We start from the raw sequence: 19,426 nt of genomic DNA, 5'->3' as shown, positions 1-19,426 counted from the left end.
AACCCAGAGGGAAGGGTGCTGCCCGTACAAGAGCAGCAGATGCTGCATTCCTGCAGACCTAGCTCATGAGAAACAAACCCCCAAAATACCTACAAGAGGTTGATTGTCGATTTCTCCTCCTCAGAGGAGGAGAAAAAAAACAGTCCTTTTATCTCATTCCCATCTACTGAAACTGAAATAGGTAAAAGAATATCAAATATGAAAGCAAATCTTGAGGTGCTACAGTAGTTACAATTTTTCCTTCTTACTGTAAGATCTTGAAAACAAAGATACAGAGAAACAATTTCCTCTGCCATCCATAGCATTACTTCCAACTTTACAAAGCTGTAAAATGGTGGCAGAATTTTGCTAACCCCCTTAAATATAATGAAGCATCAAGTGTAACAGTGTCATCTTTTGAACTTCTAATTCTTTTTTATTAGTCTTTAATTATTTGCATTATTGCCACAACAAAAAAAAAAAAAAAAAAAGGACAAGTAACCTCAAACTGATACACAAAAGTAACTCCAGCAACTTGTTCAAAGTTCCTCAGGACGACAAATGTTAAGACACTAAGAGGTAATAGTAAGCCCATAAATAATTTAGAAAACAAACCCTGACAGTCTTTACATTCCATTTTCCAAAATCTAAGGAACACAGAGGACTACATGTGGTATTACCTACCCATGTATTCTAGCTGGCCATAAAGTACACGTGTTACAATCACTGATAATTCCATGAAGCATTTAACCATCTTCGCAGGAGAGCATTAAAGCATGTCTGCCACAGATACTCAACTCTGAACATATTCAGATTATTTTATCTCAAATTAGCTGGAGGGGCACATCCACATAATCTAAAATGCCTGCAGCAAAGACAGTTAGATTCATTCAGCGCAAAGTTATTCTGACTATTATTAATCAATCATGTTGAATGGCAAGAAATAACCTCTCCTGCATCTTTTTCTGATCTCATAAACATATTACTCTGAGATCAAGATTTGACAGTTTAATCTAAAAAACATCCTCAAAACAAAATTGGTAGGCATAAAACCAGCATTAAAAACATAACAAAGTTAAGAACTTTAACATATTCATATATATATTATATATATAACATTATACATATATATAATACATATATATTTATGTTCTGTTCTTAAAATTAATATGAACTTATTTGACAGACACAACATCTCCCTGAAGGTGCCAGGTATTTGCTGACACTCCAAGCACCTTTCAGGCTTTAAAAGTTGTCCTGAACTGCATCTATCATCTCCCACATAATCCTGTGGCTCCAGCCACCGAAATAGTCCTTCAGCCCGCAGGAGTATTATTCATCATACTGACCACTAAATCCATTTTACAGTCTTCCCTCATGAAACATTATTATTTAAGAGTTGAAAATTACAATGGAATGATTCCTCACAAGCACTCATAGCTGCAACATTTATTCAGAATACTGAAGGCAGATCTTAAGATCAAGCTTGTTTTCCTCTCCTTGCTCACTGCTCCCCACAAGTTTATGGACACTAGGTCACTCCTCTACCCTTCTTGATTTCATTTGTTAACAGGAAATATACTTTGAAGCCTTTAAGTCTTCTGTTAACATATTAAATCAACATAGGAAACAAGTATTTCAAACTTAAAGCTGAGTTTTCATTACCTAAAAAGTGTTTTGTTTGGTTCATGCTGTCAGAATGACACAGGACAATTTATTGCTGTCATTTCCTTATTTTCTTACATTCAGAGTTTTGATTTCATTTCTGCCATTTCAAGGAATTACTACAATCAAATAAAATGTTATGCCCTTTTAAATTGTTTTTATAATGGAGAACCTACATTGCAGCCAAGTCAAAAAAAGCCATTGGACTAAACTGGAAAACACCAGGCCAAATCCTAATTCCACTGAAACAGAAGTTCATTAGAAGTTTGACACCAAGACAAACTCCAGACAACTCTTCTTAAAGCACGTGATTTGTTTTAATTCGTGGATTTAGCAAGTCACGAAACAATTAAAACATCACAGTCTCCTTGAAGCTTAAACAGCCCAATATTCTAAGTTGCAGATACAGGCTAGCTTTAGAAACAAAACTGTTGACAGTTCTCTCAAAATTACTATAGAGATTTAAACAAAACCTACATTCTACTTGGATATTCAACATAGTCATTCTTATAGCTTCAATATACCACAAAAAGGGGTTTTTGGTTTGGTTTAGTGATTGTGGATTTAAAAAAAAACTCAACCAACCAAACCTCTGGGACTGGCCAGATACTTACTGCTGATACCTCTTTGCAATGGGAAGAGACTACAAATTACTTCTTATTTGTAGCAGAACTCACTATCAGAAGCCTTTGCCAACTCCAGAGACATCTGCACGAAGGACAGGCTGCTTACCAACTATCACCACCAACCTCCAAACACTGTCTGTAAGCAGGTCAATAATGTTAAGTGTACTCCAGAATGTGCTGCTAGATTATATTATCTAATAAAAGCCTTCAGTTTAGTGAAAAATTAAGGTTGCAGGTACTTTACATAGAAGAAAGAGCACCAGAGGTTAGGAATCCATGAAACACAAGTGTAAGGTTCAAAGCACTATGCGTGAAGCAAATTAATTCTTCACTTATTATCTTTACTCTTTCCCTCAAATACAGTAGTTTATTAATGACTTGTTAATAAAGTTTCTTTCATGTTCAGCTAAGGGATATAAGGTGGCCAAGGATGATTCCACAGGGCTCATGTGAGAAGTGGCTTTCACTTACAATATGGGCACAGAGTTTATAAATACCAAACAATCCTAATTTGCTATGGCTATGTTAGCTGTAATAAAGGTAGAAGTAAACAGGTGTGACACAACTGGTGGGAAAGGAACTGTCTATAAAAATATTGTTAACACAGTGCTACCATTTTATTTTCTTAAGCAATACAAAACAGGGTACAGGTCTCTCTTTAAGCACATCGGCACACATAAGCACAGTTCAAAGTTCTAACTTTTGTCTGTGACAAGAATTTGTGGAGTTTCTATCATCTCGCATTTTCACTTTTAATCAAGCCAAAGCACGTCAGTTGTAGCAAATACACTTCCTCAAAAGCACAACTTGAAGTGCAGCAGCCCCCTTCTCTCCCGGCAGAACTCCTACTTCTCAATTTTACATAAGTTTTTTATATGCAACCTCCTTATGAAATATAATCCCTCACTCGTACAACTAAAGACTCAGTAGGTGCACCATAACAGAGGCTTGTGTGCTAGCCCTGCTGTCCTCAAGACATCATCTTTGTCCTTCATCTGTCCCAACTACTCTCCTATTTAAGATCTAACCAGGACAAACAGATGACCTTCAAACTTTTAAGACAGAAAATGATTTCTACTTACTACAGCAACTCATCAGACATATTTATACATACAATTTTTACATCAGAAGACATTTTTCAGTAAAACATAGATGACTGGCAGCCTAACACACATGCATGGAGTGTGCTCCATAATATAGGTTTAATAAGACTTACTACAAAATAAACTGATAATAGACTGAAAAAGCAATGGTTTTACCATCATTTCATTCAACCACTTAAATGACTGTGTTCAGTTTAGGTGAATCTTATTTTTTCCCCCCTCCTCTAACTTATTCAGGCTGTTCAGCCACCTGATCAGGCAAAAGCAGCTATCTTGAAGGAGCTCATCAGAAACACTCCCCATTTTTCAGAACAAGGCCATGCTTCAAGTAAGAATTGCATACAGAGATGCAACAGCACTATACAGGCAAAGTCAGCAATACAGGAAAATCCCATAGCTCTATTTTCACAAACATAGATTTCCTGTGAGCTGTTTTGCACCCATAAAACAACAGTATGATGTTAAGAGAGGCAAGCTTCCCTTTCTTCTGGATGTCAGCTATCAGTCTCAGGAATACAAACATGCTCTTTTCCCTCCCCCCACAACTTCCTGCAATGTTTCTGCATTATGAAACATCGAATAAGCCTCTTCCCTGTAAGACAAAGCTGAACTAACATCTAACCTAGAAATTTCATTCACAGTTTTACATATCACTATAAACCCTTACCCATATAGCAACCCGTTCCCCTCAGCATAAGGAGGTAACACAACCAGCTATGCAGTTACCATTGCTTCTTCACACTCATATCCTAGTCTGAATTGTTCCTATCCCAAACAGATTAATATTGGCGGAATGAATACAATTAACACAAAAATAAAGAGAAGCAAAGGCACATGCATGCAATTAGTTTTCACCCATCTACAAAGACAATAATATTTATTTCTTTAAATTGCTTTGCTGTCAAATAGCAACCATACCACATCATGCAATTTGGTCCACCAAGCTCAATATTCAATTTCTGGTTGTGGTGAACAGCTGATGCTTCTACGTAAAATGTGTGAACAAATAAGGACACAGACATAAAACACAGCCTAAGATGAGGCAGATCTTCAAGTGATTCTTACCCAACATCAGGCAGAATCATAGTGTACTTTCAAGAAAATACTAAGGATAGGTTGGATGGGGCTTTGAGCAGCCTGGTCTAGTGGAATGTATCCCTGCCCATGGTAGGGGGTTGGAACTAGATGATCTTTAAAGTTCCTTCCCACACAAACCATTCTGTGATTCTATGAAAATGTGTGCATTTTCCTATTACTACATACCAGCAATTGCCTCTCACTGTTTTCTTGGGGCAAGGAGTTCTGCAGATTAATTCCATATACAGCATTGTCTTCATATATTTTCCTCATTTTCTGATTATGCACATTCTTTCCTAAGGTAGAAAGAATGAAGTGTTCTCCTGCTATCATATATTATTTTTAAAAGTCAAAGTCTTCCCAGTTACTCCTACCAGTCAGCTTTTCCAGTTCATATTTATACACACATACAAGAACATCTAAATAATCATGTCAGTATTTCCTCTCTTGGCATCTTGATTGTCTGTATGCTGTTTCGGAAGGTATAAAGAGAAACAATTAACTATGCAAAAACTGTAGGATACTACAACTTAGATCAAAAGTAATGATAATTTTGGGGGACTTTTGCCTGCCATTCCACATATAAACCATATTTTAGGGAATTGTACAAGTAATACATATACTTCTTCACAACAGAAAGAGTTTATTTATAATTGGTTACGGCAAGTTTTTTAGTGGTTAATAAACATTTTCCCAAACAAAACCCTCCCTTGTATATATATTTTGAAAAACAAATAAATTTATGTTCAAGTTTCACCACCTCATGATTGAGGCATTTGCCATGTAGTCATCTACACTATTGCCATTTTCCATTTTATCAAGAGAGCACAAGGCAGTGCAAGGTACTGCAAGGCTTTATAAAAGTATTCCTTTATAAGTAAAATATACTTGGGTTTCACCTAGTTCCTCATCAAAGCAGAAATCATCGAGCTCAGATGTTGCAAGGCTACAAAAATCCCCAAGTCTAAGATAATAGTCTGCCCCTTCTCAGTTCCCAGACTCCTTAGAAAACTAAGGAGAAATCAAACTGAGTTTAAGCATCACAAATTCCTGAGCAAAAACATTGTCTGTGTGGATATACAAAAGAAAACTGGTTTAAACCCAGGAACAGATACCTGAAAAGCAAACCACTTTTAAAAACTATTTATAAAGCTGCACAATTACTGAAATATCTACTACAAAGCAGTAACTATAAAGATATTACAATAGCTGAAAAGGAAAAACCCAGCCTGGTTTACACACTTGTCAGCTCCAGTTAGCTGCACTCATTCCTTGAAATAGTTTTTACCCTGTGCCATTCTTTGGAATCTCTGTTCTACAAAACAAGAGGGAAAGCTTCTACAAACCACAGAAGTTTTTTGCGACAGAAGTACACAGAAGTCAGCACTCTTAATAAAAGGTCTCAAAGGTGGCTTGTTGGAGAGATTTAATAAATGCCTTTTTTTTTTTTTACAAATGTCATGGCTCATTCATAGGCCTGCAACAGACTAATACACAACTGATTCATGAGCTTGTATCAGTTACACATCAATTACGCTTATGTCTGCAGTATGTAACAAAACTCCTTTGTCTGACCTGTCAAAAATAATGATTTTTTAAGTCTTTTTAATAGCTTTTGTCTGGGAAATTTAAAATGACAGCACAAACAAACTGATGGTAAAAAAAAAAAAAAAAAAAGTTGCAAAGTAACATATTAAGAGTCTATCTGGAAGCTTTCCAAACAATTAATTCTTACAAATATTTCAGTTGTTGCCTAGGACTTATCTACTTATATATTCATGTCAATCAAACTGAGTTCACACCCTCTTTCAAGCCCTAGCCACCAAGTAATAATGCTGTGAGTAATCTTTGCATCAGACAGTAAATCCCATGTTGATAAAGAAACTTCAGCCTTGACCTTTGCAACAGAGAGAACAGACAACAGACGAACAGAAGTCACAAGTCATGCTAATGATACTATTCATTTACAGCGAATTCCTGGAGGTTCAGGCATCCTGGAGAGGGAAGACTTTGTTTTAAAGAGGTCATTTGGAGAAATACATGACAAAACTCCAGGCTCTGCAACAAATTTTGTAAAAGCAATTAGATGTTGACCATTTTCACACAAATGGTCAAACCTGCCCCCAGTAGCCCAAGGGTAGTTACAAATCCTACCCAGCCCAGAGGCTGTCCAATGGACTAAAAAAATGATCTTTTGTATGTGACCAGATTACTGAAACCTGCACAGCAATGCTAAGAATAGAGAAATGCAGTTGTTATGTTGTCTCAGGAAAGGTCATTTCTTGGTTAAGGAATGACCAACAGGAGGATGCTAGATTTCTGAAGTCGTATGAAAATAGACTTCCCTTTTTGAGAGCATGTGTTTTATATGAATTTATTAATCCCCAAGTCTCTAGAGAAATGTATAAATAATATATTCAGTTTGCAGTCAGTCGGTTATCACCTAGATTTTCCTTAATTTTTAATTCAATATTAAAGAAAAAAAGAGCTAGAGATACTCTTTTTCTGAAGAAGCATCTTTTTCTGTTTCAATGGCAATTGCATCAACACAATTCACTATCTCCAAAGGTCAGGTCACACACATGTCAAGTTGGGTATCTCGCAACATATGAGATATATGAAGAGAGTGGACATTTCTGACTTCTGCACACATTCATTCCCAGATCCCATAGGAAAGCAGAAGGAGAGGTATATGTATCACTTGTGAACTTCAAAACCTTCTTCTCCTCTAACTCAGAGACAAATGAAACCAGCAAATCAGGTATTTGCCATTTTAACTGATCAGACTGGCAGATATGTAATGTAGATCTCTGGCGTGACAGGACCACCTCAGGGAAACAAATATGCATAACTCTTTAATTCAGCCATTAAACTATTTATTTACACCTACCCTACTCCCAGACTTGGTTTCTACCAGAAAGGACAGAAGTGGGAAAACATTCATTATTTCCAGAAGTCATCAGATGTTTTCCAAATATCACTCCCTGCCAGAGCATGGCTGAGTCATAACAAGTGGGGATGTGAAAGCACAGATTCTTGTTTCTAATATTCTTTTTCCAGTTCCTATATTGACCATGGCATCTTAATGAGAAATGCAGCAAAACTTTTAAGATTTTCAAACTTAACCCAGTTTGCAAGCATCTAAAGAATGTATCTGCAATATTACTTACTTTTCTCTGTCTAATTAAAAGCACTCCAGGTTTGACAGTATTCTTTCAGCTCACTTTAGACACTAGACAAGTCTGAAATCAAATTGAATGATTTCATAGCACAAGGCAAAGCTGTTGACAGTGGATTTGGAAACAGAAGCAGAACCTGAGCATAAATTAACCACCAAACTTAGAAGAACTGCAGCTAAAACTAACCTTTTCCTTTAACTCATATTTAAGATTCCTCTGATGGCGTGGCAGAAGCCAAGACAAGCCTCTCTCAAGGGTGTTACATGTTAGATAGGACCCTGGTTCCAAATCATTATTACTCCAATTATGTTTTGCAGTTATGCTGCCTCACTGTTTGCAGGCAAGCCTTTAGTGCAATTAATGGGCCTCCACTTTTTCTTCTTCTGTTAGATCACCCAATATAAATTTACTATGCTTCCTGCTTAGATTAGCAATGGGTATTTGTGGATATGCAAATGAAGCATTCTTCGGTCTGGCATGCTGTTTTCTCACACTAGGCTCACCATCTTGTCTGGGATATCAAGGCAATTGCCAACTGATTCCTCCCTTGCCAGGGGGCATGATTTGCATGACGTATTCTCTCGTGACTGCAGTATGAACACTTTTTAAACACATATTGGGGATTATAACCCATGGAGCATTTGATTGGTTGCCATGTTTGAGAGAAACTCTGAATAACATTTTTAATACAGCTCTGGCTGACTAGGCTTCTAAGAATCTCGATTTCCTGCCATTTTTAGCAGTTCTAAAGGCTCAAATCAACATAGGTATTTGGCAGCTAAACAATACACGTGTTTCAGGAGGAGGCAGCTACTGACACAAACAAAACCACCCCAACCACACACAGCTTGTTTGATTTTAAGTAACTTATTAAAGCTCCAGTCGCACCATCTGTAGTAAGTCTTTCAGCTGGTGACCTGATGATCTCTTTGCTTTTCCATTTACTATTACCTGGGTTTGAGAAGTTTAAATTATCAGAGAACAGGTAAAGAATATTTCTACTGACCACTAACATACATCTCAGCTTTACAGTAAAAAGATACGATATGCTGCATTTATACAAAACTCTTCTGTGTGTGTTTAACTGAATTGTTCTCATTTCTGTCACCCTTAAGACCACCTCCTTGACTTTTCCCCCACAGAAAGCAGATCACAGTTGACTGTAGATGTCCAGTACCAGGTTTTGCCTCTTCCTGCACCTGTTATTTTGTTTCATGCATATATTTTTTCATTTCCTCCTCTCACAAACAAACAATAAATTCAGTAGTCACAACCTTAACCTTATCAGTTATTACAGAACTTTCCAGTTTCACAGTAGTTTAACAAATTGATGTCAGTTCTGACGAAATTTGTCCCTACCCTCAGCCACCTTTCCAAGTATTTCTGATTAATGCAATGGTTAAGACACTTCTAAAGCTACACCTCCCCAGCAGGTTCCCACTCCCCTTCTTACATAATGAATACAAGCCCATTATGAGAAAACAATTGTGAAAATTAATTTCATTCCAAAATTACAAACTGTGCCCTGCTCAAATTCTTTTGCAGATTTACATTTCTCTTGTTCCATAATAACACATGAGAATAAACGAAACTGTTCACAGACCCATTAATTGCTAACATATTGTTTAGAGCAGGAAGCAAATGCAGTAAGCATTAAGTTCTCAAAGCATCCTCCCTGCATGGTAAAATCAGCCTCATTTTATAGATGATGGCAATTATATTGTAGAAAGAATATATATTAGTTTTTAAACAGAAAGCCCTCTATCAAGGCCTACATTTCCTAGTTGTTAGACTCATATTTAATTTATGAAACCTGACCTTCCTCATTCAAAAATCTTACCTGGCATCTCCTTTTGAAAGGTTGGTGTTTACAGGATGAAGAATAACCTTGTTTGCATCCACATCCACCACACATTTTGTATGCAGATCAAGCTCTATAAAGAAATGAGAAAGTGTCAAGTGCTACTGCTAAAGCACCAGGATTACATACACCATTACTTCCTCCAGACACCAAATTTATTCATGCAGTCTGACAGCCACCCATCAGCTAGAGAATAGAAACAGGACTATTGCCAAATTCTGCTTCTAGAGATATTCTGATGGGATGGATCCTTTCCAGCTTTAAAGCATGCACTCCTTTCAAAACAAGAAAAAGCACTTTGGTTTTACTGAAGTACAATCAACATATACAAGGCAGTATGAAATTTCTTCTAGGGAAAGAACCATTAGGCATGGTATCACTTTGACAGCTCTTCTTATTGCTCCCTCAGTGCCTCACACATTCAGAGGGAAAGCTGCCCCTACCATCTGCAGCACATTTTCCCTAGCCACTGTTGTGATACTGCAGCATACCATGTCAGCTGTCAGTCCGGGGGCACCTGCTTGGAGAAATTCAAGTCCCATAAAAAAAAATGTAGGTGCAACCATGTAGAAAAGAGCTTATCCTTCCCCACAGGCTCACAGCCAGCTGAAAAGCCCAACTTTTCCCCATGACATTAAGCAATGGGATATATGCTATGAGTAATTAGAATATTTGGAATGTATGAGAATTCTGAGCCATAGAGGTGGAGAAAACAAAAGCTTCAGATAACACCCAATGACAAATGGAGTTAGGTATAAAAAAAGCACACAGCCGCTTGCAGTCAAAGTCACTGCCTACAGACGTAGAGGCCTGGACACAAACAAGTCTAGTCCTATGTCCTTACACTCTGATGCTAAACCTGGAAAGTGCACCCAAGAGCATACCTATGAGACATGACACACTGACACACCCATCAAGCACTGTGCACCGCCCTCACACACCATGATGATGAGGGGCTACACTGAATAACCTCCATGCAGTACAGCACCTCAGCTGAATCACCAAAATATCCTGTGTAATCATGTTAATGACAATCCTCATCCTCCTTCATCTCTGCTCTTTCCTTCTCTGTCACCTGTACTTGCTCTTTCACCTTACAGCACCTTATAAACTCGGACTGAAAATCTCTCGGGCAAAGACCGCAGATCTTAATTATTGTACAGCACCTTGCAGACTTCTTGCTACTGTGAAATAACATGGTAAGAGGAGATTTCTTTCACTGACATTTTTGGAAAGAACAGCCAAAGCTTAAGACTCTTAACGGTTGGACTCAATGACCTTTTGCAACCTAAATGATTATATGATTCCTGGTCATAGCAGGCAGTCACATGAAACCGAAATCCATCTGAACTAAACCACTCCTATGTTACTAAACTGTATTTTTGTAGAAGGAAGAGGCAGACAAGTTTCAGAAACCAGTGTTTACTTTAATTTCTCTCCACACCCTGAAAGAAAATTTACCTATCATTAATATGCAATACGTGCTTGCTCAGATGAAATTATATTCTTTATACATCCCATATCCAACAAGTCACTTTATCTTGGACTGGCTGGTTAGTGATTAACATTCTGTATTGCAGTGACCTGCTTTTCCTCAGCAACTAAAGAAGGTTTTTACACGCTACCTCCCTTATGCAAAGCATAAGGTATGTATACTGTCTATATAAGCAGCATGGTCTCTATCACATTTTTCAATCTATCTCTTGAAAAAGAACGCTGCTGGCAGGTTTCACATCTATGACTGCCCAGTGATCTCAATGTGGTATTCATTAAACCTCTCTTTGTGAAGTACCTTTAAGGAAAGCACACAGACAGGATATAATAGCTCCTCAAAGTTATACACCCTCACAGAGAAAAAGAAAGATTCAAAGACAATTTATCATGTACAACACACCTTCTCTGATTATTGTCATCACAAAGGTGAGGTTAAAATTCCTCACCCAGGCATTCTGCAGACAGCATGGTTTCAGAAGACGTGGTGAGCCAACCTAACAGCTATTGCCAAACAGGGAGGTCTCAGTCTTTCCTTCTGGCTACCTCTCCCTGTTGCTCACCTTCCACCCTACTGTGCTGAGCACACTCCTCTGTAAGTCACTTCAAGTTACTTAAAACAGTAGAAAACTAACCAACAAGAAAAACTGATGTATTTGGAAACTATGGAAAGCTACATCAGCCCAGTAAAAGCTCTGAGAACATCAAAGGCCACGCAAACAAGTGGGTAGGCCTGTACGGAGATGAAGATAGCAGGCAGAAGACTGAGACCTTCTCCCAGCAGAAACCAACTGCTACATCAGGTCATGGCATCCCATGAAATAAACCCTTAAGAAATAGATATATTCAGCCTCTAAGCAGGGTTATATATCTAGATAGCCATAAGGACACTTATCCCAGTTACCTTGGCAAAAGACTTGAACAGAAACTCTTTCTAGCTGAAGAAATAGTTTAAATTCTGTTTTAATAGCACATTGTACACTTTCTGGCTCCATTATAACACATGTTCTTTGACCAATTTGAGCTGAAAGAGGGGAGGATTTAGACAAGATATGAGAAAGATCTTCTCTGTGAAGGTGGGGAGGCACTGGCAGAGGTTGCCCAGAGAAGCTGCGGCTTCCCCATCCCTGGCAGTGTTCAAGGTCAGATTGTACAGCGATTTGAGCAGCCTGGTCTAGTGGAAGATGGAGGGATGGAAACAGATAACCTTTAAGATCCCATCCTCAAACCATTGTGTAATTCTATGATTTCTGATTTCTTTAATGCTTCCAGTAGGCTGAGAGAGGAATCTTATGATTTTCAGTAGTGGCTAATATATCATGGTAATTTCTATGCCATTAAGTTTTTAATATTACTAAAGCAGGTTAGCCTTATAGAAAAATTATCTTCCTGGTCTTTTTAATATGATCACACAAGGACTTCACCCTTACTTTTACTAGTTTCAGTGTCTCCTACGTAAGCAGCCTTCTTGCTGCCCCTGAACAACATGCAGAATGAGCATGCAACAAGATGATAAGCTTTCACATCCAAAACACCAATTAGTTCATCTTGTAGTAAGGACTCACTGCTTGAGGCCTAGTATTATTATTTCTTTCACCTATACCAAGGTTTTTTTCAGACAGCATGAAACTCTGGAGAAGTTAAAAGATAGCAGAAGTGGCTCACTGTCAAACTTTGGAGATTTATCACAAATCTTTGAGCTCAATGAGATTTAAGATCTCATTATTACTTCTAACCTGCTTCTAGCTTCAGTCATTACTAGGCAAACACAACTACTCTTTTGCTTCATCAAATCAAGACACTAATCAGTTAATTTCTTCTTGAAAAATTAAAACTCAAACTCTTAACACCTCAAGAAACATTTATTGCAGGGAATGAAAGCCTCTTTCATAGCTTTAGAGTAAGAGAGCTGTGACATCCATAATTAAAGGGTAACACGTATCTTAGTTACTTTTCCACATTTACATTTCAGAGCTGTAGAAATCTTAAACAAAGCTGGGCTGAGTGCAAGAATAATTGTTAAGTTGTGTGTACCCAAGCGACTCACAGAGAGTCTCTCAGATGAATCACAGAATAGTTTGGGTCAGAAGGGACCTTAAAGATCATCCAGTTCCAACCCCTTGCCACAGGCAGGGACACCTTCCACTAGACCAGGATGCTCCAAGCCCCATCCTATCTGGCCTTGAACACTGCCAGGGATGGGGCAGCCACAGCTTCTCTGGGCAACCTGTGCCAGTGCATCACCATCCTCACAGGGAAGAACTTCCTATAATCTCCTCTCTGTCAGTTTAAAGCAATTCCTCCTTGCCCTGTCTCTACAGGCCCTTGTCAAAAGCCCCTCTCCATGTTCCTTTCTGGCTTCTTTAGGCACTAGAAGCTGCTGTAAGGTCTCCCTCGAGCCTTCTCTTCTCCAGGCTGAACAAGCCCAGAAATCTCAGCCTGTTGCCGTAGCACAGGTGCTTCAGCCCCCAGACCATCTTCAGGTCCTCCTCTGGACTCACTCAAACAGCTCCATGTCCTTTTTATGTTGGGTTCCAGGGCTCAGGCGAGGTCTTATCAAAGCACAGTAGAGAGGCAGAATCCCCTCTTTTGACCTGCTGGTGATGCAGCCCAGGACAGGTTGGTTTCTGGGCTGCAAGCGCACACTGAAGGCTCATGTTGAGCTTCTCATTGACCATCACCCCCAAGTCTTTCTCCTCAGGGCTGTTCTCCACTCAGTCTCCACTCAGCCTGTATTTGCGCTTGAGATTTCCCCAATCCACTTAACCCAGCCTAGGACCCTGCACTTGGCCTTCCTGAACTTCATGAAGTTTACATGGGCCTACCTCTCAACCCTGTCAATGACTTTTTATTTAACTTGTGAAACTGGAAGGTGGGTCTTGAAAGAGGCCATTCTCCTTCCCATCTCCCTTGATTATTCAGGTTCACCCCAAAGAGTTTTAAGGCTCAGGTTCAAGCAATGCAGATCTCAGCTGAAACCACACTCGTGTGTATAAAGCAGACATGACTATGCCTTTGACAAGAGCCTTATGGGTGTTATAAAAAGAATTCACACCACCTATATATGCTTTGGGCTTTTTCACTAGCCAAAGAAATTTGATACATTTCAAACACGTTGGAAAAGTCAGGAAGCAAGAGAGAAGAGGACAAGCAAAACCAGGAGCAGTGTACCACTGCATGCCATGGTGGATTCAGCAGGCCCTAGTATATTCCAAACAACAGGTAGGAGTATGCATTGCCTCTGAAACAGCAGTCATGCGTCTGGTAATCATAAACTCAACAGGGCAGATTTTCCACAACAGCATTAGGAAAAACCAGGAAAGGTGCAACTTTAAAATGTACTAAACAGGTCTGGTGTAGAGACAAAAAACTATGTGAATCCTGGAGGAAGGGGAAAGGAGAAGTATTCTGGAAAACATGGTATGTTCTCAACTCTGGGAAAGCTCCATCTTCATTTCTGAATCAGTTTGGGAACTATCTTACTAAATTAGGTGCAAACTGGTTGGATATTGATGTACCCAACTCCCTCATTCTACTAGGGTACGGAATCAAACCCAGCTGCATCAGGTGACATAATGAAAACATCTGAAGTGCCATGCGGTGATACTGGAGATTTTTCAGCCACTACCCTAAAAAGTCATCCAATGTTTAAAGTTACTGAATTCCAGAGCTAAACAAAATTATCCTAATAGATGGCTTTTACAGGGCATTTTGAAATAATCTTAAAATGAGCAATGATACAGTAAATAAGATTGCCTGCAATTTATTAAATTAGTGGTTTGGACCATGTTATCATAACAGCTTTTAGTACAACAGCCACGGTAGCTGAAAAGTCTGTTACAACCTGCATGACCTTCCATATTTATCTCTTTATATACTTTATCTTTTTCCACAGTGTACAAGTTGAATTAAGGGAAAGCATTTCCCAGTTTATCAAGAGCCTTTATTTCCATATATATATTTTTTTCCATCAGATCTCAATTTAAGAAATTAGTTTCCAATGGTTGACAGTTTTTCAGCCCTTTCAAATACCATTTGATCCTGAAATGCACTGAAACGAAGATGTGAACCTGGTGTTATAACACAGGTTGAATAAAATTTGTGGGATTCCTCCTCATCCTGCCACCAGGTTTAGGGCATCTGCACTGACACCTAAGGACCTCTTGGAGACAGGCATTAAACTTGGTAGTATCCCTGGGCACCAGCATGGCTCCTCTTGTAGTGTTTCTGCAAAGCTAACTGAAGTATAAAAAATAAAATGTGACAGGTTTAAAGTGCATGGACTAAGCTCATAAGCCAAAATTGGCCCCAAATACAAAAGCTCAAAATAATCTCCTGTACAGACAGACGATGGAAATTTTACATTTTAAATTGCCAGTAGATTTTTGGGAGATTAACATTCCCTCGAAGGTTAGAACTGGAATGTTACGGCCCAAGCCTTCAATTGCATTCAGTAAGAAATTACAGTAGGTTTCTTTTACCTTACTTGGTCTGGAAAAGCAAATTGCAGTAACACTGAGAAATGTCTAAATAGTAACTTTGAAATATTTAAAAGTTTCTTTATCACACAAATTAAATGGATGCCAACTAAAATCAAAAGCAAAACCAAGCAAAAACAAATCAGAGAGGCTGTTTGGGGGGTTTTATTGGGTTTTTGATTGTTTGAAAAAGAAATCTGAAAGCAAGTTCAAAGACAACAGGTCCCCAAGTTTCCCTGCACTTATTTGCTACCTTAGAGTGACTTTTCTCTTTGTCTTTCGCTATGTAGAAGCCAACACAAATAAAGGAAAAACTAACTGACCTTATAAGAGAGCACGAAAGTAACTTAGGTCTAAATGACAATGCTAAGAGCTTAAATAGGGAGGGGGGGGGAAGAGTAATGGTGCTTTTAGAACATTAATTATAAGACATAGTGATCAATACATTCTGGACAAAAATACAGTAATTTGACTCCTTTAAGTCATACAAACATGAAGTCTAAGCAGGCATCTTTCAAGCTTCTCTGAGATATATATATATGAACTGTGCAAATATGATTCATGAAATTTTCATTTTGCAGCAATTAGAAATTATTAAATATGCATGAGTGCATCTGGAAGGGCACACAATACTATCTAATCTTCAGCATGATGTGCAAGTGAACTCAAACTCCCAAGCGTGTTCAATGCAAGCAAGTTCTCCTCACATGTTAATGCTACATTGTACAAATGATACAAAAAGTGTATTCTATATTCTGCTGTTACATTTTTTGAAAAAACAAAACAAAACAAAACAAAAGCTTGCCAAGCAGCTTTAGTAAAGGCACTCCGTGTATCTGGACATTAACTGTATGCACAGTCAATCCTGCTGCTGCATACAATGCTCAGCTCATGGAGACTAAGTAAATAAATCAGCCTGGTGACTTTCAAATGCAGCAAATAGCTCTGAGGAAGTTTAACACACAACTCTGTGCTGCTGCATTTGTTTCAGGCTTCAGATTTAACAAGAATGAAACACAATAGCGTTTGGTCTGCCACCAGCCATCTAAAAACCAAGGCAGAACTATTCACAGTGTGTCTATCTGATCTTCTGTTGACTTAAGGAGGAGCAAAGTGAAACCAGAGCAGCAAGGTAATCTCATACCGCCCTTTAGGCTAGCTCTGAAGATGTAATTAGCACAAGAATTGTTTGCCTTTGCGGCACCCACGTTGGATTGACTGGTAGTCTCAAGAGACTGGCTGTGGGGAGTAAGCCTGTAACACCTTGGAGTTCTTAAAATACAGTTGCCTGACTGAGGAACACAAGATGAAACACTAACTCTACATGCTTCATCCATTTACCGCAGTATCTCTGGGCTAATCCTGCTCATACCACAAACAAGACTTTATAGGTTATAAAAAATCACCAGGGAATAGTAAAAACTCCAGACACTCATGGGTGACAAGGATAATGGTGAAGAAAATCCTTGTGTTTTGCATATTGCCATGAGGTTACAACAGGTGCCATTTCATTTACTCTAATATCAAAATTAATCTTGTAAAACTGCTTCCACAAATTCCAATTTATAGATAAATTATTTCTGTTGTAATCTCCAGTGAAAAAAACAAGCAAACAACAAACAAACAAAAATGCAAGAACGATCCTCATCTTCTCCCCCAAAACAAAAAAAACATTTCAAGTGACTGGAAATGCAGCCTCTCCAAAGAGGAGGAGGACGCAAAATTAGCCCCTAAGCAGGTGATCAGAAGCTTGCACTGATACAGAAGAAAATTCCTCCCTTATAAGAACTGGAGATGGAATCTTTATCATCAAAGCAAAAAAAGATCCGTGACTGAACACAGAAACTAGCCTGCACGAATATACACATTAACATAATAGATACCTTAATGTATTTACAGTCAATTTAGCTATTTAAACTGGAAGCTATAGGTCTTACACCACAATTCTATGAACAGTTTAATCCAGCAGCATTGGTGGAATACAGGCTGTGGTCCCTCACTGTTTAAACCTGGCACACCCATGCCACCACTCCTGACCCAAGTCGTGCAGTGCCACCACCCAACTCTGTGCCAGCACAGGTACTGCTCCTTGAGAAATTCACCCAAAGCACTAAACACATGATATTCTTTCAGTTTGCTTCCTGCCTTTCTTGTTCAAACAACAAAGCATTAACCCAAGTGAGATGTAGCAACACAGCAGTGGTAGTTTTGACTGGCTTGAGGTGTCGTTGGCCAGACCCTTTAGCATAAGTCATATTCTTTCATTACTGATAAAAGATGTTGTCTTTTAATTAACACTGCACTGAATTGATTCAAAGGCACAGGGAAACACAAGGACTTAAATGTACTTCTGGGATGCCTGTACACCAACATTGCCTGAAAACAAAATACTCAGTAAGACAAATCATAATTAAAAAGCCTCCAGCTGTCTTTTGCTTTGCTTCATGGTATTGCTTGAACCTTGCACAGCATTTACTCGAAATATAATGAATATCTGCTAAGCGAACTCAAACATTGATGATATTCATAAAAAGAAATCCACTGCAACTCTACAATGCAACAGCCAAAGAACTACTGATTGTTATCAAAAACCCATCTGAGAAAAAAAGCAGTGCACTAGAGAACACTTTAATGAATGACAAAACTAAGAAAACAGAAGACAAAGTCTTAGCTAACAAAACAGTACTGAATTATTTCGTTCATAATAGCACGCTAATCGAGATGCCAGTTTGCAAAGCAGAAAGTATGTAGAACCGTAAGTCACTCTGCTACCTGGCAGAGCCTACAACTCCAGACATGATGGATGCTGCAATGTACTGACATAGAAGTTTTACAAAAGCACAGATTCCACACACAGTTTGAAGAATTGGGGTCTAATTTGAAGCAAGATGCAAAAAAATAATGTAGTTGCAAAAAAAAAAAACAAAAAAACAAACAACCCCAAACCCAAGAAACCCCAAGGACAATTAGGAATGTTTCCTCTGTACTGCTAAAAATCAGTACTATAAATCAATAGATTACCACTTTGCATAAGACTGAAACAGGACCTTCAATACTATCACCTTGAAATGCAAATACTACGAATAATGAACTATTTGGAAATACTGAAGAGAAATCTCTTCAATATGCATGCAAGAAACCTATTATACTTTTATGAGCTGCATAAATTAGTAACAGTTAAACTGCTTTTATTAACCTAATAAACCCTTGCCTTAAGAAATTCATAATTCAAACACTAAAGACAACCACCACCACCACAAGTAAACACTAAGAAATATTTCAAAGCTTAAATATCAACAGTCATAACCATCTGATAGATTTGCAATTTTAAGCCCTTCGGTGCAGAGGGAAGGAAAGAACATTACTCGTGATCCCAAAGAAAACAAATACTTTCTTCAGGTCCAAAGCCCCAGAACTTCATACAAATATTACTTAGAACAAAGTACATGTTAGAGAGCTCCCTTTGAGCTGCCTCCTGCCTCAAAGCCTATTGAAAAAGCAAAACCACAGAAGTCTTACAACTGGATGACTCCTCAGAAAATCAGTTACACAATTCTTTAATTTAACATTAAATAGGTAAGAAAGATACTAGGCTTCATATCACTTTTTTCCTATAAATTCTAGGAGCATAAGAAATACACAGAGGTATCGATTCTTTAGAACTAACAAAAACAATCAATTCCAGAACATTTTGTTTCAGGGAGAAAAAGACATGGATCTTTTAGGCTAGGCTTACATGGATTTAGGTATCACTCACAAAATAACAAGATGCTTAATAGCTGCAAAGTGGTTCTTAGAGAGGAGGAACGCCCTGACTGCCCAGCCACATGCCAAAGAGCGTGGGGTTCAGGTCCCTCTTTCTTCTGATGAGCTCAAACGTCCCTCACTCCTGGATAAGCCTCCTACTAACCAGGCTACAGTCACCCTCTCCAGTCCATAACATTTTTAAGTTTATGCAGTATAAAAC

The 19,426-nt window shown here is 38.4% G+C and overlaps 1 protein-coding gene across 8 annotated transcripts in view; it reads right to left on the bottom strand.

The window, feature by feature from the left end:
- KIF13B (kinesin family member 13B) overlaps positions 1–19,426 on the bottom strand; it is a 134,196-nt gene that overhangs the window by 112,926 nt on the left and 1,844 nt on the right. For all 8 annotated transcript variants that reach the window (XM_062618526.1, XM_062618530.1, XM_062618533.1 and 5 more), the window contains exon 2: positions 9,470–9,563. In XM_062618526.1, coding sequence (XP_062474510.1) covers positions 9,470–9,563 — 94 coding nt within the window. The remainder of the gene's footprint in view (positions 1–9,469; positions 9,564–19,426) is intronic.

Source organism: Pezoporus occidentalis, unplaced genomic scaffold, assembly GCF_034315485.1.
Source record: "Pezoporus occidentalis ecotype Australia unplaced genomic scaffold, CSIRO_AGI_Poc_V1 ctg201, whole genome shotgun sequence".
NCBI lineage: Eukaryota > Metazoa > Chordata > Aves > Psittaciformes > Psittacidae > Pezoporus > Pezoporus occidentalis.
The sequence above is the reverse complement of the archived record's forward strand: the minus strand, read 5'-3'. Positions and strand labels throughout refer to the sequence as shown.